The sequence below is a fragment of the Daphnia carinata genome, chromosome 3 (genome assembly GCF_022539665.2).
Source record: "Daphnia carinata strain CSIRO-1 chromosome 3, CSIRO_AGI_Dcar_HiC_V3, whole genome shotgun sequence".
Classification (NCBI taxonomy): Eukaryota; Metazoa; Arthropoda; class Branchiopoda; order Diplostraca; family Daphniidae; genus Daphnia; species Daphnia carinata.
In genome coordinates, this window is record NC_081333.1 from 5,835,082 (window position 1) to 5,859,803 (window position 24,722).

General features: G+C 41.6%; 1 protein-coding gene across 1 annotated transcript; it reads right to left on the bottom strand.

Annotated features, from left to right (window-relative positions):
- Positions 1 to 11,981: 11,981 nt before the first annotated feature.
- Positions 11,982 to 17,489, bottom strand: LOC130688038 (uncharacterized). Its single transcript, XM_057511033.1, has 4 exons — positions 16,364 to 17,489; positions 15,049 to 15,454; positions 13,879 to 14,913; positions 11,982 to 13,707 (listed from the first exon to the last, which is right to left on the bottom strand). Exons 1-4 carry the CDS (start codon positions 17,487 to 17,489, stop codon positions 11,982 to 11,984), a joined length of 4,293 nt encoding a protein of 1,430 aa, XP_057367016.1.
- Between the last annotated feature and the right edge of the window lie 7,233 nt (positions 17,490 to 24,722).

The following is a 24,722-nucleotide window of genomic DNA, read 5'->3' on the forward strand; positions in this document are numbered from 1 at the left end:
AGCAGAAAAAATCCAACTACGAAGACAAGCCATGATAGACTTAGAAAACGGAAAACTTTCATTAACGATGATGGGAGCTCCAATGCAGGTAATAAGAAGGTGCATCCAAAATAAATTCAAAAGGCAACAAGGTTGGCCGAGACAGAAGATGGCAACATTTCTCAATAAAAGATTCGAAGAGGAACAGACGCTACTCCACACCAGCATACGAAGATGTAGGTACGACATTACCGATCTTTTACTATCCTTCGGAGGGGACCCATAGATACTCTATCACGGCAAAACAATTGGCCATATCGCAGCGGCCAAAGATAATGATCTACTGTTACTCAGGATCCTAAAGCATAACAACTGCGAATTTACAGCTCGCAACTACAACGGAGAAACTCCCTTAATGTTGGCAATCTCATACGAAAACCAAGAATGTGCAAAGTTAATATGGACACCAACTAACATCAACATTGCAACACCTGACGGCAGAACCGTTTTGCATTATTTAGCCATGTATGGCCTAGAGGACCTGACCACCCAAATTTGCGCAAAGAGAATCATCAACATCAACCAACAAGACGACTCAGGCAAAACCGCCTTACACGAAGCAGCCGGATTCAACCGAATCAACATCATCGAGCTTTTACTGCTACACGGAGCAGACGGAAGGATAAAAAACTCCCATGGACGTGCGGCTGGATCAGAAACATGCAGCTCAAGAGCGCAAACCATATTCCAAAAATGGGAACTAAAACATAACAGTAATTCCCTGGCTAAAACTAGAAGAAAAGAACACCAACAATACAGCCGCGAGGAAAATGATCAAGCCGTAATCAACATAGCCGATATACCAGGCACAAAGAAAAGCAAGAATAAAAGGAGAAAAGAAAGAAGACAATACACCAACAACCTTATTAAAATCACATACAACTCTTTTTCTTAAATTTTAGGTGAAGGAACAAGTTTTATTTTTCAACCATAGCAACAACTGTAGTCGGTGATGAAAAATGCAAATTGGACGACCAATTCTTCTTACCGAAGAGGGGAAGGAATGTAACAAGCCCAAAGGCTATCCAAAGGAAGCCACACCTCATACATCCCTCAAGCGTTTCACAAGTGAAAGTGAACGTATCTCCTCCCACTTCACCTTCATAATTTGTATCCTTTAGTATTATAAATACTGCATGATTGTAACATGTAATTCGGAGTTGTTTTCGGCAACTCACTGCAAATACACGAGGTATTGGAAACTATACAATACAGTGAATTTCAATATGTACATTCAAACAACATCAAATATACGTATAATCAATGCGAATATAGTGTGATACAGTGAGTTTCAATATCTACATTCAACCAGCGTCAAATATACGTGTATTCAATGCGAATATAGAGTGATACAGTGAGTGTCAATATCTACATTCAAACAGCATCAAATAAACGTGTATTCAATGTGAATATAGTGTGATACAGTGAGTTTCAATATCAACATTCAAACAACATCAAATATACGTGTATTCAATGTGAATATAGTGTGATACAGTGAGTTTTAATATCTACATTCAAACAGCATCAAATATACGTGTATTCAATGTGAATATAGTGTGATACAGTGAGTTTCAATATCTACATTCAAACAGCAACAAATATACGTGTATTCAATGTGAATATAGTGTTATACAATCAGTTTCAATATCTACATTCAAACAGAATCAAATATACGTGTATTCAATGTGAATATAGTGTTATAGGATCAGTTTTAATAGTTACATTCAAACTGTTGAAATATCATTATGAGCATGTTATGGTGTTTGTCGCCTTACGGCTCTCTCTTCTCTTTCAAACTCCGTATGTAAAGGTACTCTGTCCTAATACAGTTTGAATGTTATAATCTGATTATTCTTTCCATTTGGATATCGACGGATCCAATTACCGTGAATGGCATTTTGAATTGTATCTGGTGTTAAAACTGTTGGATCTTTCAATGATTGTGTCAGGATATTAAGTGCGACCAGAAGAGGTATTTCTTTTTTTACCTTCGCAATTGAAACTATTCCTGCGAGTAACACAATTTCGATTGCCTCTGCATAGTTTAAATGTCTTTACATTTCAGCTGTCACTGACAACCACACAGTTTAGAAGTACAATTTTGATTTATTTACACCATTTCAGTTCTACGATTCTCAACTGTCACTGTCAATCACACAGTTCAAAAGTTACACAGCTAACCCAAAGTGGCAAATGAAATAACAGTAACTACACCTAATTTTTTGTTTATATTGTGTTAGTAGACCTATGATGGTGACCGAATCACAAACGAAGGAGTTATCAATAGCTGGATCAAGAAAGACATTACAGCACAAAACTGCATATTCAGTGCGTTAACAAGAGAAATGAAACAAAACTTGTACACTCCTGGTTTGACTGCAGCCGATATGTGGAAAAAGTTGAATAATCAATATGAGATCAACACTGTGGAACAGATACATCTCATTTGGCAAAATTTTTATGATTTCAATTACACACAAGGTATTTAAAATTTAAAGTTATTGATACACATCTTGCACTTCATATCAACCTCTTCAACAGGTGACGACATGCGAACACATCTACAAAAATCAATCAACATGTGTAGATAGACTGAGGGAAAGAAACCTAGTCATCGAAGAAATTCAATTCGTTAGCAAAGCCCTAGCTACCTTACCTGAGAGATTTAGAGTAGTGAGATCAGTCTGGTCAAGTGTTCCAGTACACGAATGCACACTAGAAAACCTACTTCAACGTTTATTGTCTGAAGAAAACGTGATGGAGTCTTACTCAAAACAAGAAACAAGTAATGACGGATCATTTCGAGCCCTTAATGGAAGCAGAGGAGGTTATGGTCGTGGTAATTACCGAGGAGGACATTTTGGAATAAGAGGAGGATTCATAAAAAAAAATGTGGAAGACATAATCACCAGTCTCTACCGAATTATAATGACACTCGGCCAAGATGCAACTACTGCAAGATCCGGGGCCATGAAGAGGAAGAGTGTTTTAAGAAAAAGAGAGCAGAAAATGTGAAAAGCAATGAAGAATGGGGCATGGCATCACCATCTTCATTTGGTCCCAGGAGTAGTATCTTTGCCTTCTTTGCCGATTCGGGAGCAACCAGACACATGTCAGATCAAAAAAGTTTTTTCTCAACTATTACACCAACTGAAGAAGGAAAATGGTCTGTGTCAGGTAAACGACATCCTAAACACACGATGTCTAAGTGGATGATTTTTTTTATTTTTTCTTTCTCTCTTTCACAAGGCATTGGCGATACAAAACTAAACGTACTGGGGAAAGGAGACATCAACGTAACCATAGAATTGGCCTAAACAATAACGCATTCAACTGTGAAAGACGCACTATACGTCCCAGAACTAGGAACAAACCTTTTTTCAATAGGCGTAGCTGCCAATAACGGAATAGGAGCACAATTTCGTGGAAAAAAGGTACAATCGAACACAACAAACAGAAATCAGCAATAGGCCCCAACTTAACAGAAAATCAAGCAATTCCTATTGGGTTATGCAGGATCTGCGAACTAGCCAAATTCCATCGCCAGCCAAGAAATCCAGCAAAGCAGACGGTTATGACAACCCAGATTGGCAACTTGATACACACGGACGTCTGGACGCCATCTAATACAACAAGCATCGGGGAAACAAGATATTCCGTACTATTCAAGGATAATTTCACCGGACACCTAACTGTCTACTTCATGAAGCTAAAATCTGAAGTGCCTGCCCTTTTTCGTCTTTACGAAGCAATGGTAAGGAATCAAACTGAAATCAAAATCCGCGTACTGCGTAGTGATTGCGGTGGAGAATACTTTGGAAACGAATTAAGAAAATATCTTGCGGAAAAAGAGATTAGACACGAAAGCAGCGCCCCGTACAACCAATCTCAAAATGGTGTTTCAGAAAGGACCAACCGTACATTACTCAATTCAGCCCGAAGCATTTTAATCTCAAGTGGACTTCAGCCAGAACTATGGGCAGAAGCAATATCGTATTCTACCTATATTCACAATCGTGTTCTATCTCGTACTAGAAAAATGACACGTCATGAAGCATGAACTAAAAAGAAACCAAACCTTTCTAACTTGCGGATTTTCGGCTCCAAAACCTTTGTACGTGTTCCAAACAGCAGGAAACTTGATGCAAAAAGCCAAGAAGGAGTCTTTCTAGGACGAAGCCATACACAAAATGCTGCCCGCATCCTTATCCTTGCCACCAGAAAAGTCATCACAAGCAATGATTTCAAGGTAGATGAACAAATAATCTGCAGCAACCTGAATGAAAAATCTCTCTTCTTCAATAATGGAACAGTCTTGGATCAACGAAATCTTTCTTTTCATGCCCCCTCCCAACACAGCTGAAACAAATGATATTCAAGAAGCAGAAAACAATGAAAGCGAAACTCCACAAGCAGAACCGATGGAAGTCAACAAAGACCACAACAACATTCAGCAAGTTGAATAAAATCAACAAGAAGCTACGATTCAGAATAGCATCGAGGCTGAAATAGAGATTCCTTCCATTGAACCACAAGAGCGCCGCAGGTCAGCTCGTGAACCAGCCTACACTGAACGCTAAAATGCCTACAGACAAACATTAGCCAAACAAGGTCCATATGTATTCTTTCTGTCAACCATTTCCTTTTTCTCTCATCTTATTTTTTTTTTCTTTATTTTTTTCCCCTAATATTCACGCTAGCTAGAGACAAAACAAAAAAAAGAGGAGGATAATCACATAAAAAAAACATTTTTTTGAAAAATATTTACTTATTATTATTTTTTTTTCTCTTTCTTAGCATTTTCCTTTGCTTTGCCCGCTCAAATGACAATTTCAAATACAGTCCAGCAACAGCAATCCCAAGAACCGACAAGCTACTCAGAAGCAATTACATGCACTGAATCCCACAATTGGATCCCTGCTATCTTCAACGAATAGGACTCTCTAATTCAAAACAAAACCTGGGAGCTCTGCGAACTACCTGAGGGGAGACATGCCATCAAAGGGAAATGGGTCCTAAAATACAAGCCAGGATACAAGGAAACACCAGCAAGATTCAAAGCACGCTATGTGGCATGTGGGTTCTCTCAAATTTAAGGAATAGATTACCTAAAGACCTATGCACCAGTCGTTAAATACCACTCGCTCCGGACAATACTAGCCATAGCAGCCGCAAAAGACTTGGATATGATGCAGTTAGATATCAAAACGGCGTTCTTAAATGGTGACTTAGATGAAGAAATTTACATGATCCAACCTGAAGGCTTTGTTATCCAAGGAAGAGAAAAGGACGTATGCCGTTTAAAAAAAAAGCCTGTACGGACTCAGACAAGCCTCACACGCTGGGTGCAAAAAATTTAATGAATTCCTGTTATTTTTCAGATCATCAGAAGCAAAGCGGATGCATGTGTCTATTTTCGCCACAACCAACCAAGTGAAAAAAACCAAGAGTTTACGGTCTTCATTTGTTACGTAGACGACGGAATCATACTAGCATTTCTAGCAATATTCTCACAGTTCTCACAGACATACTGGATCACCTTGGAAAAAAATGTGAGATAAGATCAATGCCAGCAAACCGGTTTGTTGGAATAGATATAACCAGAGATCGCACTAACCGAACAATTCATTTATCTCAATCTGAGTACATCAAACAAATACTTAAAAAATTTTAGATGTCAAACTGTAATCCTCTCACAATTCCAGCGGACCCTTGTTGCAAACTTACACCCGGAATGTGTCCACGAAACGAAGAGGAAACAGCATCAATGTCCAATATACCCTACAGAGAGTTAGTTGGATCCCTTACACATCTCTCGCATATACCACACGCCCTGACATCACACAAGCTCTTGGACAAGTTGCCCAATACGTTCAAAAGCCTGGAAAAGAACACTGGAAAGCAGCCAAAAGAATTCTAGCGTATCTCAAGTAAACAGTGAACCTTGGAATCCGATTTGGTGGGGGAAGTAATCTACTAGTCGGATACTGTGATTCCGACAACGCAGATAAGTTAGAGAATCGTCGGTCAACCTCGGGCTCGATATTTATTTTCCTAGGAGGACCTATTTCATGCTTCAGTCGACGTCAAACGTGTGTACCTTTATCTACAACTTAAGCAGAATTCATGGCAGCGGCAGAAACTACAAAAGAAGCCATATGGCTCCAACGACTGTTAATGGAGCTGGGGTGGCTAGAAAGAACCACAGAACTAAGATGCGACAATCAAGGAGCAATCGCGCTAATAAAAAATCCCGTATTCCATCAACGCACAAAACACATGGATCTGAGATTCTTCTTCATCAGGGATGCAGAAGAACAAAAGAAAATCAACATCTCCTATATTAATACCAATGAGCAATTAGCAGATATCTTTACCAAAGCGCTAGCTTATCCTAGGTTCAGTAGTTGAACATTGTGGAAATTCCACAATAGATGCTCATAATGAGAGGAGGTGTTGAAGTATCATTATAAGCATGTTACGGAAACCTAGTTAGGTTGCTGAACCATCTTGTATTGTTTATCCCTAACCTTCGGTTGTTCTCTTCATGGGTAGATATCGCCTTACGGCTCTCTCTACTCTTTCAAACTCCGTATGTAAAGGTACTCTGTCCTAACACAGTTTGAATGTTATAATCTGATTATTCTTTCCATTTGGATATCAAATAGAGATTTAGTGTAACTTATACAAACGGTACTGAATAAACTATCACTTATTCCAACACAAACAGTATCAAATATACATATATTCAATGTGAATCAAGTGTGATACTGTGAGTTTGAATATGTACATTCAAAGAGAATCAAATATACGTGTATTCAATGTGAATATAGTGTGATACAGTGAGTTTCAATATCTACATTCAAACAGCATCAAATATACGTGTATTCAATGTGAATATAGTGTAATACAGTGTGGTTCAATATCTAGATTCAAAGAGCATCAAATATATGTGTATTCAATGTGAATATAGTGTGATACAATGAGTTTCAATATCTACTTTCTAATACCATCAAATATACGTGTATTCAACGCAAATATAGTGTTATTGAATCAGTTTTAATACCTACTTTCAAACAGTATCAAATATACGTGGTTTCAGTGTGAATATAGTGTGATACAGTGAGTTTCAATATCTCCATTCAAACAGCATAAAACATACGGGTATCCATTGTAAATATAGTGTAATAGAATGAGTTTCATGATCTACATTCAAACAATATCAAATATACGTGAATTTAATGTGAATATAGTGTGATACATTGAGTTTCAATATCTACATTCAAACAGCATCAAATGTACGTGAATTCAAAGTAAATATTGTGTTTTAGAATCAGTTTCATGAGCTTCATTGAAATAGTATCAAATATACGTGTATTCACTGTGAATATAGTTTGATACAGTGAGTATCAATATCTACATTCAAACAGCATCAAATATACGAGTATTCAATGGGAATATAGTGTTTTATAGAATCATTTTCATGATCTAGATTCAAAATGTATGGAATATACGTGTATTCAATGTGAATATAGTGTGATACAGTGAGTTTAAATATCTAGATTCAAACAGCATAAAACATACGTGTATCCCATGTAAATATAGTGTTATAGAATCAGTTTCATGATCTGCATTGAAGCAGTATCAAATATACGTGTATTAAATATGAATATAGTGTGAAACAGTGAGTTTCAATAGCTACATTCTAATAGCATCAAATATACGTGTATTCAACGTGAATATAGGGCTTTGGAATCAGTTTTAATACCTACATTCAAACAGTATCAAATATACCGGTTTTCAATGTGAATATAGTGTGATACAGTGAGTTTCAATATCTAAATTCAAACAGCATCAAATATACGTGTATTCAATGTGAATATAGTGTTACAGAGTCAGTTTCATGAACTACATTTAAACGGTATCAAATATCCGTGTATTCAATGTGAATATAGTGAGATACAGTGAGTTTCAATATCTACATACAAACCGCATCAAATTAGGTTAGGTTAGGTTAGGTTAGTTGGATCGAATACACGTATATTCAATGCTGTTTGAATGTAGTTATTGAAACTCACTCTATCATACTATATTCACATTGAATGCACCTATATTTGATGCTGTAGGAATGTAGATCATGAAACGTTGACCTCAAAAATAGTTTTGACTTGGATTCTAAGCATTCTGATTGTCTGTATCATTCACGTCAGTAATTCGCTTGACCGAGTCACGTGATCCATGGTTTTTGTTTATATCATTTTGATTTTTACCAATTAGGTATGTCTTACTAAAAGAAATTTTTTCCTAAATTAAGAATTCTTAAGCATCAAGTGCTGTTTTTATTATTGAAAGCTACTACATTAACCCTTTACATGTCTATTTTACGATTATCAGATTAATGTTTTGCCCTGAATGACCGGTATGCTTGATATAGCGAGCTGTCAAAATCTTAATTTGTTCGTTTTAATTGAAAAATGAGTTATAATTTCAATAATGCTTTTAACGGTAATTAGTTTTTTTGGTAGCCGGTGAAATAGGACTGAAACGAAATAGGACTGGAGAAATAGGACTGAAAATTTCCAGTCCTATTTCTACCGGAGAAATAGGACTGGGAGAAATAGGACTGACTTTTAAAACTTTTAGGACAGTTCTATTTCTCCATGGCATCAGTCCTATTTCTTCTCGGCATCAGTCCTATTTCTCCCTAGAAATACTTCTATTTCATTTACCTTGTTCCACGCGGAAGGATGAGCCTCCAATCCGGTAGGCAATGTACTACGTAAGAGCGGCGGCTTATATCCATTTCCCTTTTTAAAAAACCGATGGTGTTAACTCATTAGATAAATGGTTCACAAAACTTTTTTCTCTTATCCTATTTTAATTTAAATTACAGGAGAACATGAACTATATTGTATTGAATAGATTTCATTTAACAAACCACTATTAGACATACTACAGAAATATTTATTACTTATATCGCACATTATGTGGTCATAACCAACTTTTCCAATTGAACTAATGTTTTACTGTTTCATACGTCTTTCGTTATATACAGCTCTTACATATTCTGATTTTGCTCTAATAATATTTTATTAAATAAACTCTATTAGATTGAAAATAATTCATGTTCCCCGCCAATTAATATTAAAAAAAGGATAAGAGATAAAACATTTGTGAACCATTTAAATAATGCGTAAACGCCATCGGTTTTTGAAAAAGAGAAATGGATATAAGCCGGCGCTATTACGCAATACGTTGCCTACCGGATTGGAGGCTCATCGTTCCCCTTGGAACATGGTAAATGAAATAGAACTATTTCTAAGGAGAAATAGGACTGATGCCGAGGAGAAATAGGACTGATGCCATGGAGAAATAGGACTGTCCTAAAAGTTTTTAAAAGTCAGTCCTATTTCTCCCAGTCCTATTTCTCCCAGTCCTATTTCTCCAGTCCTATTTCGTTTCAGTCCTATTTCACCGCCAATCGTTTTTTTAATTTGTCAAATTTTTCATTGATCTTATGTGTAGTGTAACAAAGCCAAATAGACATCTTCAACATATACTTCTTCTTCACATCTTTATTAATCATCAAGGGTGAACATATTAATTGCACCACAACATACGCAGCGCGGGTGACCTAGATGAACACCTGCTAGCTAGATGACGCATCCATGTGTCATCAGCATCACGCCACTTATAAAACATTTTGATTGGCGGCACGGGCGACGCCCATCATTACACGCCCATCATCACGTCATTTTAAACATCTTTGATTGGTGGCAAATACTCGAACAGCAACTCACCAATTTGCCAATATGCAAAGTTTCCTGATGAACCCGGAATCTGAAGAAAGTCAGTCTCCGACGTGTGTACGACTTCAACAGTCGGTTTCAAATCATCTGGAGCCTCCCTTAATTGACCGCCGAATTGTGTTACATTTTTTGTCTTACACTTGTTTTGTTCTCGTGTTCAACTCGTGCTACCACGGTAAGCTTATATTACAATCATCTCCCTTCACTTCTAGTTTCCCTATTGTATCGCAAGACGATTCTTATATTCTTTATTAAAATTTCCTTTGTATTCTAATACCTAGCTTAGGAAAATATATTCATCATTGTGGGTAAAACGCCTCTGAGTTCAGTATATTTTTATTGTCTTAATTCCGTAAAGTCAGTCTTCCCATACGGGAAGATGCTTTACAGTAGCTTATTTGTAATTGATATATTTTATTGACTGTGAAACAGCAGGAACGGAATGTAATATTCCGTTTTATTTTTCCATTTCTTCACTACAGAAAATATTTGACTTAATTTTATATGATGAGTTATACCAAGGAGTATCATTCAAGCAGTTTTTTTTAATAACGATAAATATTCTGTTCTAAAAGGATCATTGTTACAGACTCTCGTGCAAGAGTTGTAACAGAGAGAATGAGGGATGAGTGGTGATAAGGATGAAATGAAGATGACGATGATATAAAACAAAGTACTGCTTTATTTCAGGGCTGAGGGAAACAAAAAACGTCGCGCTTGATGCGAAATACGGGGACACAAACTGAGTGCAACTTAAATTTGGATGGGGACAAAACGAGACAAGAAACGAGAAAACAAAAGTGACTGTCTGGGTCGACAAAGAATACGATACTACCCTTTTCCCATGGAAAGGGGTAAAAAGACAACAACAAAACCAAAAAAAAAAAGGGCACCCGATACTAATCAGGCCCGTGCCCCCTACAGCCCTGCCCGCGAGGGCAGCACCGTAGGTGACAGCGGGACCTGTTGCATCTGTTACAACATGTGCAAACAAACAAACATAAAACATACTTCTAAACGTACAACACACCACCGAATATAACCATCAATTTTAGTGGCTGGGAAGATCTTTGTAAGTCTTCTTTGTGCCACACAGGATCTGGTGATGATCTCGGGTGTGGCACAACCCGCACTGACGAGGATGGGGACAATCGGGGAGCCTCACGTGCCCCGCTACGGCCGTCGGGACGAAACACCCGAAACACCTCCGTTGCCCGAAGAGAAGCTCCAGTTTCTCTTGATTGGTGAGGAGCATAAACTCCTCACATTCTGCGATCTTCTTTTTGCACGACGTCGCTCCCGAGACGTGGCACTTAAGAAAACACATGATGTTGGGAGTGTGTACCGGAACTATATACGTAGGGCGTTCCGGGGTGACGAGCAGCGTGGGCGGAAGAGTTTCGGTCGCCTTTTCACGTTCTTTACGCAGGAGGGACCCGACGTACCCGCTTAACAGGGCTTCTCGCTCAGTTTTGAAGTGCACGTGCACGTTTACTAGGTCCTTCTGACGTTCGTCGTGTTCCTTGTCAAGGCGAACAATCGCACTTTGATACAAGTACACTTTCTCCACTGCTTCCTTTTTTGCTATTAAAATTCCGTCAATGAGTTCCGTGAGGTTGGCCACGCACTCTTGTTCGCGTTCCCTGCTTACTTTCAGTTTTTCCTTCACGGATGCGGATGATGGAGGCGGATATTCTGCCATGGTAATCACGTTGGGTGTGAGTTCACTGGTGGTAAGTTTCACTATGACGAAGTTAGGTCGATTAAAGGCTGTCTGCTAGCAGATTTGGCTAAATGGTTTCCAAATTTCCCTTTGGTGTTGCTAAACAGCAAGCGACCTAACTTTGCCCTTTGCCCTATATTTGAACTTAAATATAGGTGGCGTTGAGCTTCGTGAATCCCCCACCAGGTTTAGAGTTGCGATTGTCTTACGTTGTTTACAGTTGAGTTTACCATTGTGATTTTACTTGTTAAATTTACATTTTTGTTTTTACAAGGGAAGCTACTAATTATAGATAGTATTTACATTTTACAACACCTTTTGCCTGTACAATTTTGGTTGTATAAGGGGAGCTACTAATTGTAGCTCCATTACAATTCAGTATTTACATTTTACCATACTGAAGTTGAATTTTACGCTGTTAAAGGTTCCATTTTTTCTTCCTTTGCGTAAACTTCTTGATCTTTGGCTGCAACCATGATACATAATTTGGCCACCGGCCGAATACATGGTTTTGGGTGGTTGCTGAGCTTGACTTTTACGACTCGAACCACATTATCCGTTACACTGGGGATAACTTCCAACACTTTGCCCATCGGCCACTGCCCACGCAAAGTACTTGGTTCAACTGCTAACACTAAATCTCCCACGGTGACGTTAGGCCTATTTTCTTGCCACTTTCTTCTCTCAGTTAAGTGGGGAACGTATTCACGTAGCCATCTGTTCCAAAAGTGCTGAAGGATGGCTTGACTTTGCTGGAACTGCTTGTTGGTTACGTTCAGGTCTTCCACGTCGGCCAATTGCAGGGGCACGTATGGACGGGCCCCACCGTGTAGGAAGTGATTGGGCGTTAACGGATCCGGGTCTCCTGGATCCATACTCAGATGAGTTAACGGCCGGGCGTTTAACAAGGCTGCCACTTCAGCGATTACGGTTCGTAGCACTTGGTCCGTAACTAGGCAATTACCAATGCTGGTTTTCATTGCCCGTTTACAAGACTGTACGATTCTTTCCCAAACGCCACCAAAGTGAGGTCCATGGGGAGGAGAAAAGTGCCACTCAATTTGTTGGCAAGCCATTGACGTCTGGAGCTCTTCGTGTTTGCTGATGAGTTCTTCCAACGCTTGCCGTAACTCCTGCTCGGCGGCAACAAAGTTCGTCCCATTGTCGCTGTAAACGACTTTAGGTTTACCACGTAGACTAACAAAACGGGAGAAGCAGAGTAAGAACTCCTCCATACTAAGCCCGTTGGCCACTTCCAGGTGAACCGCTCGTGTGGTGAAGCACGTAAATAGGCTGATCCAACGTTTTTCGTGTCTTCTTCCCCTACCACCAACTCTTACGGTCAAGGGTCCGAAATAATCGATCCCTGTGTACGTGAACGCCGCCAGATGTGGTGTTAAACGATGGACTGGTAGTGAAGCCATCAAAGGAGGGCTAGGTTTTGCCGACGTGCGCTTGCAGGGCCAGCAGTTGTTGAGGACAGATTTTACCACTTTACGTCCAGAGAGTATCCAGTAGCGAGAGCGGAGGTCCGTCAACAATCTCTCCGTCTTGACGTGCAGGTTTCTAACGTGGTGATCCCAGATTATCCTTTTTGTTAAAAGTTGAGATGCTGGTAGAAGTATGGGGTGCTTGGCTGCATAGTCGATCGGCGCGTGAAGTATACGTCCGCCAATTCGCGTTTGTCCAGCTTCATCCAAGAAGGGCTGGAAGGTGCGAAGTTTTGATCTGAGTGGTAATTCCAGATTCTTGCGAAGGGCGTAGACTTCCTCAGCAAAGGCCAATTCTTGCGCCCGTACGATGCATTTTTTCAGCGACGTTACCATTTCTTCTACTGTCAGCTCCCCGACCATGGGTTTTTCATCACGAATTTTTGCCCTAGCGTTGTTGGTAAATCTTGTGGTCCAGGCCAGCACTCGTTGAATTTTCACCAAGCTGGAAAAACGTGCAACGCAATTGTCGATGGCATGGTTCTCATCTTCTGTTTTTACTGCCAAGACGCGAATCACGTTTACGTCTCGTTCCTCAGGCTCCGAGATTTCTTCCCAAGAGTACCACTCTGAGGGGTCTAGGATCAGGAACGAAGGTCCTCGATGAAAATAGGCCAATTCGTCGACGTCTTTTGGGTCGATACCCCTGCTACAAAGGTCTGCAGGATTTGAAACTCCGGCGACATGACGCCATTGTCGACGACCCGTGTTTCGGAGTATTTTTCCGATGCGGTTGTTGACGAAGACTTCAAATCGGCACGTCTTCGAGTGGATCCACCGCAGCACTGTTTGCGAGTCTGTGTGGAAGGTTACTTGCCTCAAATCAATTTCTAGTTCACGACAAATCGTGAGAGCAATGTTGAGGCCTTCTACTGCCGCCTGTAACTCCAAACGGGGAATTGTGAGACCTTTTACCGGTGTGACGTGCGTTTTCGACATGACGAATGACACGTTGACGGAATGGTCTTCAAATACAGTGCGGAAGTAGGCTACTGCTCCGAATCCTTTGGAGCTTGCATCCGTGAAGACGTGGAGGCACTGTTGAGTCCATCGTCCTCGTTTGAAACGGAAGCACCTCGGTACTGAGAGCGACTCCAAATTTTCCAGATGATCGTACCAGCAATAGAAACGTTGACTCAATGCTTCCGGTACGACGTCATCCCATCCGATCCGTTCTTCGTTGGTCCAAATGTCTTGGAGCAAGGACTTCATTACGAAGATAACTGGTGCAACCAGCCCCAACGGGTCGTAGACGCTAGAGATGATGCTGAGGAAGGCTCGCTTCGTGAGTGTCACGTTGTGCGGCGACTTCCGAATCTTGAACGTCAGCATATCTCGTTCGCTGTCCCACATTACTCCCAGAGTTCTTTCGACGGGAAGTTTTTCCAAATCCAGATCCAGAGTTGGTGAGGCGAGGCCAAACTCTCGTAGCGCAGCTATCACCATTCGCGATGACGACGTCCATTTGGTCAAATTGAAGCCCCCTAACTGAAGAAGGGACTTCATTTCGCGGGACCGTTTGATGACCTCGTCTTCGGAGTCAAATGAGTCGAGATAATTGTCGACGTAGAAATTACGTCGAACGCTATCGGCTACGTCTGGAAACTGGCTGCTGTAGTCGTCGGCCGTCCTGTTGAGGGCGAAGATACAGCTCGTCGGGGATGATATAGCTCCAAATACGTGTACCGTCATCTGGTACGTTAACGGAACTGAATTACTGCCAGGCGTCCGGTAGAGAAATCGGAAGGCTGCCTGGTCTGCTTCCGGGACTTTCACTTGGTGGAACATTTTCTCAATGTCCGCTCCGACTGGCACAAGGTTACGGCGGAAGCGGATGAGTACACCAAGCAAGCTAACGAGTAGATTGGGTCCCCGAAGCAAATTTTGGTTTATCGATGTGCCACCAAACTCAGCAGCTCCATCGAATACAACGCGAACTTTGGTCGATGAGCTGGAAGGGCTCACGACCCCGTGGTGTGGCAGGTACCACGTCTTGTTTGTCTCCGTCTGAGCTTCTTGGGTCGTTAGGAGCCGGGCGTGTTTTAACCCGATGTACTCCTTGACTACTGCATCGTACTTGTGAGCAAACTCCTCGTCTCGATGAAAACGTCGTTCGAGAGCGTAGAGCCTCTTCAATGCAGCTGCCCGATTATTTGGGAGATTTACTTCGTCGGTTTTCCACATTAAGCCGACTTGATACTGGTTACCGATACGTTTTACTGACGATTCGAGGATGCGTTTTCCACGTAGATCATCCTCGGATAGAACGGGTGGTTCTATCTCTACTTCACTGGCCTCAAGTTGCCAGAACTTCTTCACCATCTCGTTTAGGTCTTCGGGACGTTCCTCGATGGCCAGATGAGCGTTGAACGGGCGTCCGTCTTGCGGTGGACCTGTTTGTCCACCCAGACACCAACCAAACGGCGTCTTGAAGGCGATGGGCCCAGTCGTTCCAGCCGGCGGCTTGATGGAAGCTACATGATCGTGGGCCTCTGCGACGTCGATTCCTATCAGCACGGTCACGTCCTCTTCTTGCACGGTTGAGACGTCAATACCACGTAGGTGTTTCCATGACTCCAACTGTCGAGGGTCGATCGGCGAATTCGGCGTCACCTTCAAATTGTCGACGGCGTAAGCGTGTTTGACTTCAAACTGGCTGCTGCCGTCACGAGACGTTAGGGTGAAGTTTACTACGGAAGCCGTAACGTTAGACATGGCTCCGTCATACGAGACGACGTTGATGCGTTTTGATGGCCCAACGAGTCCCAACTTTCTTACTAAATCGCTCCGAATCAGCGTGGTGTCGCTTCCGGTATCAAGGAAGCCGAAAGTGTCGACCCACGTTTTGCCAACTCCAACACGAACCGGTACGATCTTGAAACGTACACGTCGTTTTACTGTTTCCAGATGGGTTAAAGTCCCAAGGAAAGCTGTCGAAGGTGGCGCTGATGGAGCAATTGGATCCGCTAGCCTCCTCAATGGGACGAATTCGGATCCGTGAAGCAAGGTGTGGTGTCGGTTTCCGGTACAATCAGCAATAGTACAGCTGACGTCCCTGGGACATTCCTTGCGTTCGTGTTTCCCCGTAAGACATAACAGACATCTTCCGGACTTGAATACCTTCTCAGCCCTTTTCGTGGGCGTGAGAGACATGAAGACGTTACAAGTTGAGAGATGGTGGCTCCTGCCATTACATACAAAGCATTTCCATCTTTCCGTCTTCTCGGCTGGCATCTTCCCCGATGTTGATCGGCTCCTTAGAGGCATGGTCGCTGAAGATGTTGACGCCGTTACTTTCGAACCTTCCATCGTCGTTACGTGTCCAATGGTCGACGTGTGTGGGAAGCTGAATCTCTTGACGGGCTTCCTTTCGTCAAACTTTACACCTTTGGACGTCGACGTGGGTAGAGATTCGAATACATTTTTACCATGCTGCTTGCTCATGGATTTTAAAGTCACCCAGTCGTCTAAGTCTAGAACATTAAGTTCTACTCCATTCTTTTTACGTTTCTCGTTCCATTTGTCCTTGAGGTAAGGCGTGAGTTTTGCTTCAAGGGCCATCAACGTTGTACGGCTATATAGCTCATGGGCATACTTCGACTTGGAGAGCGTGGCTACTGCACCATGAAGACGGTTTGCGAAGGTCTTGAGGCTGGCAGCATCTAAGCTCTTCAATGGCGGGACCTGTAGAAGGTCGTCGAGGTACGTCTGATCCATAATTTCAGTTCGGCCGTAGACCGCGTCCAAACGTTCCCACAGCACGGAGTACATCGTTCCATCGGTGAGACATTCACCGACTTCGTTCCGTACCTCTTCGGCTAGCAGCTCCTCCAACATGAAAAGAAGTACCGGAGAATCTTCGTACTCTTCATACAAGGCCTGGAATTTAGCCTTGAATCGTGCGTAGTTCTTCGGATTGCCGTCAAATGGCTGGATCTTGAAGTTGGGAGGTTGTAGTCGGCTGCAACAGCTGCTATGCGGACGATTTACTTGACTGTGGGGGTGAGAACGTTCGGAGTGTTCATCTTCTTCGTGATCCGTAGGGTCGCAACGGGACGTCATCGTGGCCATCGCACCTCGCCGCGGGTCTCGTGGAGATGCATCGGCGGCGACCAATCTTCTGCGATGACGGACAGCATCCTCCATCGTGCGTATGGGTGACAGGGCTGGAACCTCTTGACGTGCTTGTAAGACTGGTGATCGTTCAGGAAGTCGTTGATCTTGAATCGTTCGGGGCTGAACTTTCATCTCGTCTACTTCCGTTCGAAGGTCTTCGATTTTAGCGGACAAATCCACCTTAACCGCGTCAATTTTCTGATCCAAACCGTCCAACGTGTGGTGTGCTTCCCGTACTAACGTGTTGTTGGCCGCGATGTCTTTGGACGTGACTCTTGAGCTATCAATGAGCTTACTAAGTTGTTCGCTCATGCTCCTTAACGCCTTGTTGAGGGTTTCTGTGATGGAAGTTGTATTTGCTTCCATCTGGGCCCTTGCCGTTTCCAACTTCAATTCCAACTTCAGCATCCGAGCTTCAGCCTCCAATTCCTCTTGAGTTGATTGTTGGGGGAGGCTGGTTGGTTTAACGCTGGTACGCCTTTTTTCGGATAACGTGGTACTACATGTGATGTCCGAGGCTGATGTCCCAATCGAGCTGACGGACTGATTTGAGGAAGTGGCATAGCGACTTGCGAATTTGACGATTTCAGCGTGGTCTGTTTCGAAGTCTACTTCCCACTTATCACATGCTTGACGTTGCTGGTCAGTCAGGCCGGATATACTTTCTGCATACTGGTTGTGAATTGCTTTGACTTCTTCGTATATACGAATCAATTCGTCACGCCATGTGGTTACTTGTAACTTCTTTAATCTGATGGCCCCCATCTTGTGGTCTTCCACAGCCTTTCTGAGTTGTGTCGTTAACTTCGTGTGGGCCGCCTTTCTCTTCCCACGTTTCTTCTTGAGATCGTTTTCGGGAAGTAATGGCCGTTCACTCTTCTGCCGTTCAGGTTTCGATACGTCTACCATTGGGTTCGGGCCGTGTTCCCAAATGTGGCCAATTTCCATATTTTCGGCTTTGGGTGCGGCTTCACTCATGACGTAGAAACGTTTTCTTAGGCTGATAGAGTCACACGTTAACGGATGTCGATGATTCACGTAGATACACCGATCTTCTTGTCAGATGGCAAACGCGTGGTGGACAGGTGGGTGCCTTCAGGCTGGCGTGGACGTCTGCCAAAGGTTTTCCAGGGAGAATACCCAACAATTTTACAATCAAGCGAGGGTTTTTACTAACGAGGATGGAATTTGCACGTGTTCGTCAAATCCCGGGTTTCGGCACCATTTGTTACAGACTCTCGTGCAAGAGTTGTAACAGAGAGAATGAGGGATGAGTGGTGATAAGGATGAAATGAAGATGACGATGATATAAAACAAAGTACTGCTTTATTTCAGGGCTGAGGGAAACAAAAAACGTCGCGCTTGATGCGAAATACGGGGACACAAACTGAGTGCAACTTTGATGCAACTCATTTGGATGGGGACAAAACGAGACAAGAAACGAGAAAACAAAAGTGACTGTCTGGGTCGACAAAGAATACGATACTACCCTTTTCCCATGGAAAGGGGTAAAAAGACAACAACAAAACCAAAAAAAAAAAGGGCACCCGATACTAATCAGGCCCGTGCCCCCTACAGCCCTGCCCGCGAGGGCAGCACCGTAGGTGACAATCATTTTAGTTTTTATGGCTGGAACAATCGATGAATTGTTCTTATTTGGGTAGTGTTTTAAACCAGTAACCTGTATGTTCTAGATTTCCTGTGTGTCCTTTCTGTGTATTCATGCAATTTAAGATTAATATTTTAATTAAACATTAAATTTAGGTGATAATTTAAATTGATAAATTTTGCTTCCTGTTTAGAGTTGGGTCATGTGATCCAATGTTTTTGTTATCGTTGGCTGCTCTAGCATTTTAAAAGTTTAGTTACTGGTATTTCGTGAGGTAAGTTAATGTGTTAACCCTATATTACACTATTTAAAGGATTTGTAATAATATTTAGTTCTAAATCCCTTGTCTGTTAGCCAAGGATACTGCCAAAATGGATGATTTAGAACCCAAAAGCAAACAATTGAACATGGACGAATACAATGAAAGGAAAAAAATAGAAAGAAGCAAAAAAATCTCTTTCCTGGTACCCGTTGGTATGGTATTTGTAGCCCCAGGGTTCTTTTAAGCAAAAACGTTATTGGAACTAAGAATTTGCCTAAAGTTGGTAGGGAAAAAAGAACACGAGAAAGTTATTTAAAGAATCTTGATCAATGTTCATATTCTGGTGAGTTTATTTCAGATATACCATTAATTAACTTAAGTTTTCATTGTATACGGTCATAAATATGTTTCCGTTGCCTGTTTTTGGTATTTTGTGAATTTGTTTCTTCGTCGTTTGTTTACAGGAAAAGATAAAACTTCAAATATTTTAGACACACAGGAAGAAGCTGTTGCCTCTTCTTTATATTTTAAGGAGTATATGGAAAGTACCAGTGGAATGAGTGAGTTACAAAGTTCATCTTTTTCTGTGCGTCTCGTTCTTCAAAACAGTTAAAAAGATTGTATAAACAGGTTGTCTTCAAAATGTGTTTGAAGGCATCACCGTAGAAGAAAATGATGTTACAGTTGAACGACCAAAAGAAACTTGGTAAGAACGGGTGGAATCCACGGAAAATGCTTGAAAAGACATCTTTAAAAGCCTTCTTAATGGTTTTTGCCAGTCGAGCAAAAACGTTTGTGTCTCGTCTTCCGGAAAGTGTAGTTGTGAGTTGGCAAATTATGTCATACGATGCAATAGTTGTACCATTTTCTATTGCGGAAACTGTGATTTAAAACACCAAGAAACTAATTTTTTCACAGGACGTTAGCTACGGCAACAACGTCGACGTATTTGGTTCTCCATCAATTTGTCAATGCAAGTGGAGAACTTTTTTCAAAAGGTTTTAAGTAATAGTACTTGTAAGTCACCAATAATTTTATTTTTTTTTGTTATAGACATTTCAGTTCTTTGGTTTTAGACCTGAAAAATGCTCCAACTGTGAATGCCAAAAACAGTTGGAAATACTACCAGGCGATAAATATATAGCAGCTAGAACTAAAGATGGTATTTTTAGGGATCGTACAATACAGTTTACGTTTTAATCTTCTTGAAATATGGGTCGATTTGATTTAAAATCAACAAATTTCTGCTGTTCTAATTGCAAGTTTGTCGAAAAAGCCTCATTCGTAGATTAAATTTGTTCTGGATTCTGGCCAGGTTATCCTAATAACATTTCCTAGTAGATTTATTGCGGTATTGGTACCTTACTAAACACAATATGCCTGGAACCTCTCTAAACAAATTCTTCGAAACCCTTGAGATGCCTTTTGAAGGGTTTAAACCGGAATTTATGAGGTTAATTTATTTAGTTAATTAAAATCCATCAAAATTTTAATTTGTAGTTCAAGCCAGTCAACAAGATTCATTTCCAAAACGCCAGTCGTCCTTATGAATATTTATACAGCTTATCGAGAATAAAATCAAATTATGGGATAAAACACTTTGTTTCAGTTGTAAAGGTAGTATGCTTGCTTCTCATCCGGATGGAAATTTCAAACTTGTTCGTCTGCTTTCCGAGGTACAACAACATTGTTATTTCGCAAAAATTCTTGTTATGAATATGCATGTATGTTTTCATCCCGTAGATTAAACCTGACATCTTTGTTCGAGAAACTTTTCGTCACACTCATTTTATGTACGCTGATCTTCCAGAAAAAAAATGCTATTTTCATTCGGGTGATGTTATATGTCGTTGTTGGAAGTGGGCCCAATAAGTTGCGCTACTCTTCCCTGAATTTAAATCGACGATTGAAGATATGAAGCCATTTCTTGGAAGAATGCATGCAAAGGTGAACGTACGGTACTGCCAGCTAAATAATTAATTTTTTTTCCATAAACTACGTTTTACAAGAAAACTTTCACTTTTAGATTCTCTGGGTTGGGTATTGGATGTTGAATGCTGCCCTGACACTTGGAGAAGAGCAGGAACAAGTAAGTGTTCTCTAAAATGTCAAAATATGGCAGCGTGACGAAACGTATGGGAAAAGCAAGTATTCATATATTTAATGTAACCAATAATTCAAAATAGAATTGCCCTTACTAATATTCATAGACCACAGAGACCCTATAACTGCAGCTGTTCTATTCTAAAAGGTAGAAAAGGAAAAAGTAATGGTTCACCAACTTTTTAAAAGAAGGGAGAGAGTCTGGAATTGACCATAATTTGTTTTATACAACGTTCAACCTTTATAAATTCATTTTTTAGGCTTTATACCAAATAAAAGTTTCAAGTAAACAGCTTAAAAGTGATTTTGAAACATATCATTTAAAATCTGATGAACTTCCCAGGCTTCTTGAGGAACTCAGGAAGACGGCGGAAGAATACAAAGGTATCATTGAAGTTACTCAATTTAAAACGAATCTGAAAGTTAATTCATTCATTCCTATAAAGAGGGAAGGAAAAAAACAAAGATACGCAGTCTCCGTTAGAAATGGACCAAAAGTCTGTAGAAGGATATAACGCACATATCAAAATCCTTAAAAATCGAGTCTCTAGGATTGCCATAACATCTGGACAAAGGATAAAAATCAGAAAGGCAATGACGCTGTTGTCGAAAAAAATCCCTGAACTTGTGACGTTCATCACTACAAACTCGGAGTACAACATTAACGAAGACCACTTGCTGAATGGTCACTTTCCGTGGCAAAACTCTGAACCTGAATCTACTACCAAAACAAAAAGTATTTCTGCATTCGCTCAAGTATTTTAAAAACGTCCTAAAAAATAAGAAATATATTTTAATTTTAGTGACCTTTCACGAAAAAGTCCAGATAATCGATAATTGGATGTTGCTATTGCGATCAAAGGAAGAAGTATTGCAGTCAGAAAAAGAGATGCGCAACTTCGTTAATTCTATCATGCCACAGAAAGTCTTACTCGAAACAGAAATAAATTCTCATGTTTCCTTGAAAACGTCAACTAGTTCAACATTAAAAGAACATAGAATCGCTAAACAAAAGATCGTTCTCATATCGCATGAATTAGCTAGGCTACATGAAACGTTGATTTCTGCCGTTACTACATTTCGTGAAATCGACGAACAATTTGCAGATAAAACTGGCACAAGGAGTTTAGTTTCTTCCACCAAAAAAAAATTCATCACGGAAGAAACTAATATTGAGCATGACTACAACTTTTCAGACTTGGAAATTCTAGAAGATTCGTCTGATAAGGAAACGTCCGACAACTGGTCTGATAACGAAGAAATATCTTTTTGAACTTGTACCAAAGAGTTTGAATATGATAAAAATATAATTGACTTTTTGATGTATCTCAGTTGCATTTTTAAAGGAACCACAAGTAATGCTGTATTGTTTTTGGGGTGATATAAGATGTACCGTTACATATTTAAATTCCCTGTAATAAAAAATGGCCGCCAGAGGCCAGTAGCTGATTGGGAGTAAAAATTTCGAATTGTCGTTCAAGTGGCTTGACCTGGATCTATAAGGTGTTGACCTTGTATTACCCAGCTGATTTTTCAAAGTACAAAAAAAAAAGAAAAAAAGAAGAAGTCACCTCAGGCCATTAGGACTAACGCCCCTTCAGACCTTTTTCAGCTTTCAAAGTGACAACATGTCGTCTTCGTCTAGTATTTCGTCGAGTATTTCAAGGTACGAGTCCGACTCGAGGGCAGCAAGCTTCTGTCATTGCAGCTTGCGCGGCTACCCACGGGCCGAGAAAGGAAAGAGGGACGTGGAAAGAGAGTTGGACCGTTGGGGCAGGCGCCCGGACCGAAGCGAGAGTCGCAGTTGCTCGCGTAGCCGATCGATCGTACGTGGTCGAGAGATCTCAGCTGGCTTGACGAGCCGTCGCAATCGTTACGAAACCGAAGTCCATCATCCGATCACGCCCGCAGTAGCAGCCGCTCGGTTGATTCGCTCTCGCAACCAGCGCCAAGTGACAGCCCTGCCTGAGAGGGTCGAGTCGGATTTGGAAGTAAGAAATGCCGGAAACCATTCCCTTGCTCAGGAGCAAGAACCCCTTCTCCCGAAGGCTTTCAGCTCGACAAAGCCCGTTCCAAGGAGCTTCGAAGCTGGAGGACTTCTATTCTAAAACCGGCGGAGTCCAGGCAACTACGGGAGAACTTCATGCCTTGCTTTGAAAAAAGTTCCTTCGACTTGCAGGTCCCGAAGTTGGACCCTTCGATGGCACGTAGACTCAAGGAGGTAAGAGGAGGGGAAGCTAGCAAGGCGGAGGCTTAAGAGAAGGCCCTCGCGGCCTCTCAGTATAAAATTTTAGATATTGCCAAACCGCTTCTGTATTTGTGGGAAAGCGCCACTTCTGATGCAGCCGCTATCGACCCGCTTCTCAGCGCAGCAGAGTCAGCCCTGCAGTTATGGGACCATGCCTTCCACAGTATCACTGCCCAGAGGAGAGAAAATGTGCTGCGCCAGACGGACCCCCGGTTCGAATCCTTGCTATCCGGATGGGGTGGTTTAGAACAAAAGAATGTGCACTTCTTTTCGGCCGTACTTTCCTCAGGAGTATGGTTAGAGACGCGTCGGATACCAAAAACTGAAATCTCTAGGTCAACCTGGGGGAAGGCGGTCGAATCCCGCTTCGTCCTATGGGCCCAGCAGAACCAGCGGTTTCATATGGGGTTCGAAGGCGGAAGATTAGGATCCGGATTTAACTTACAAGGCAGCTTCAGCAAACGCGGCTCGAAACCCACCTCGTACAACCGCGGTTCCAGGTTAGTTTCTCCGGTTGTATTTATTTTACCGACTACTGTGTCGCCGCCGATATCAGGTAACGTTGTTGGGGGGAGGGTGCGAGATTTCGCTTCCCTTTGGCCATCGTTTACAGCCGATAGATGGATTCTGGATTCGGTTTCTTTAGGAGTAAAGATTCCCTTTACCAAGTTACCGTCTTAGTCTACCACCGGTGTTAATATGTGTTTCAGTCCAGAAACGAGGGCAATCTGTGAGGCGGAGATAGCATCCCTTTTGGCAAAAGGAGCCGCGGGAAGGATCTCGTTAGATTGCATGGGCTTTGTGAGCGGTATTTTTGTGATTCCTAAAAGCTCGGGTGGGTATAGACCGATTATCAATTTTTAAAGCCTTAATAAATTTGTGCAGCAGTTTCATTTTAAAAAGGAAGGCGTAAGTGTGATGAAAGGATTGATAAGGAAGGGGGAATTTTTTCACGAAGATCGGTCTCCAAGACGCGTACCTTACCGTTCCCATCCACCCAGACCAGAAAAAGTTTTTGCAATTTATGTGGGAAGGGTCGCTTTTCCAGTTTTCTTGCCTTTGCTTCGGGCTTTCGTCCGCCCCTTGGACATTTACTAAAAATTTTGAAGCCAGTGGCGGCCCTTTTGAGGAGAAAAGGAATTAGGATTGTAGTTTATTTAGAGGATTTTCTTATTTTGAATCAGTCCAAGGAGGGGCCGGAGCGCGATTTTGTTTTGGCGGTAGAATTGCTACAAAAATGTGGGTTTTTGGTCAATTGGGAAAAATCGCTAAGCACGGCCGATCAGGTGCGAGAGTTTTTAGGCCTCGTAGTGGACTTAAACA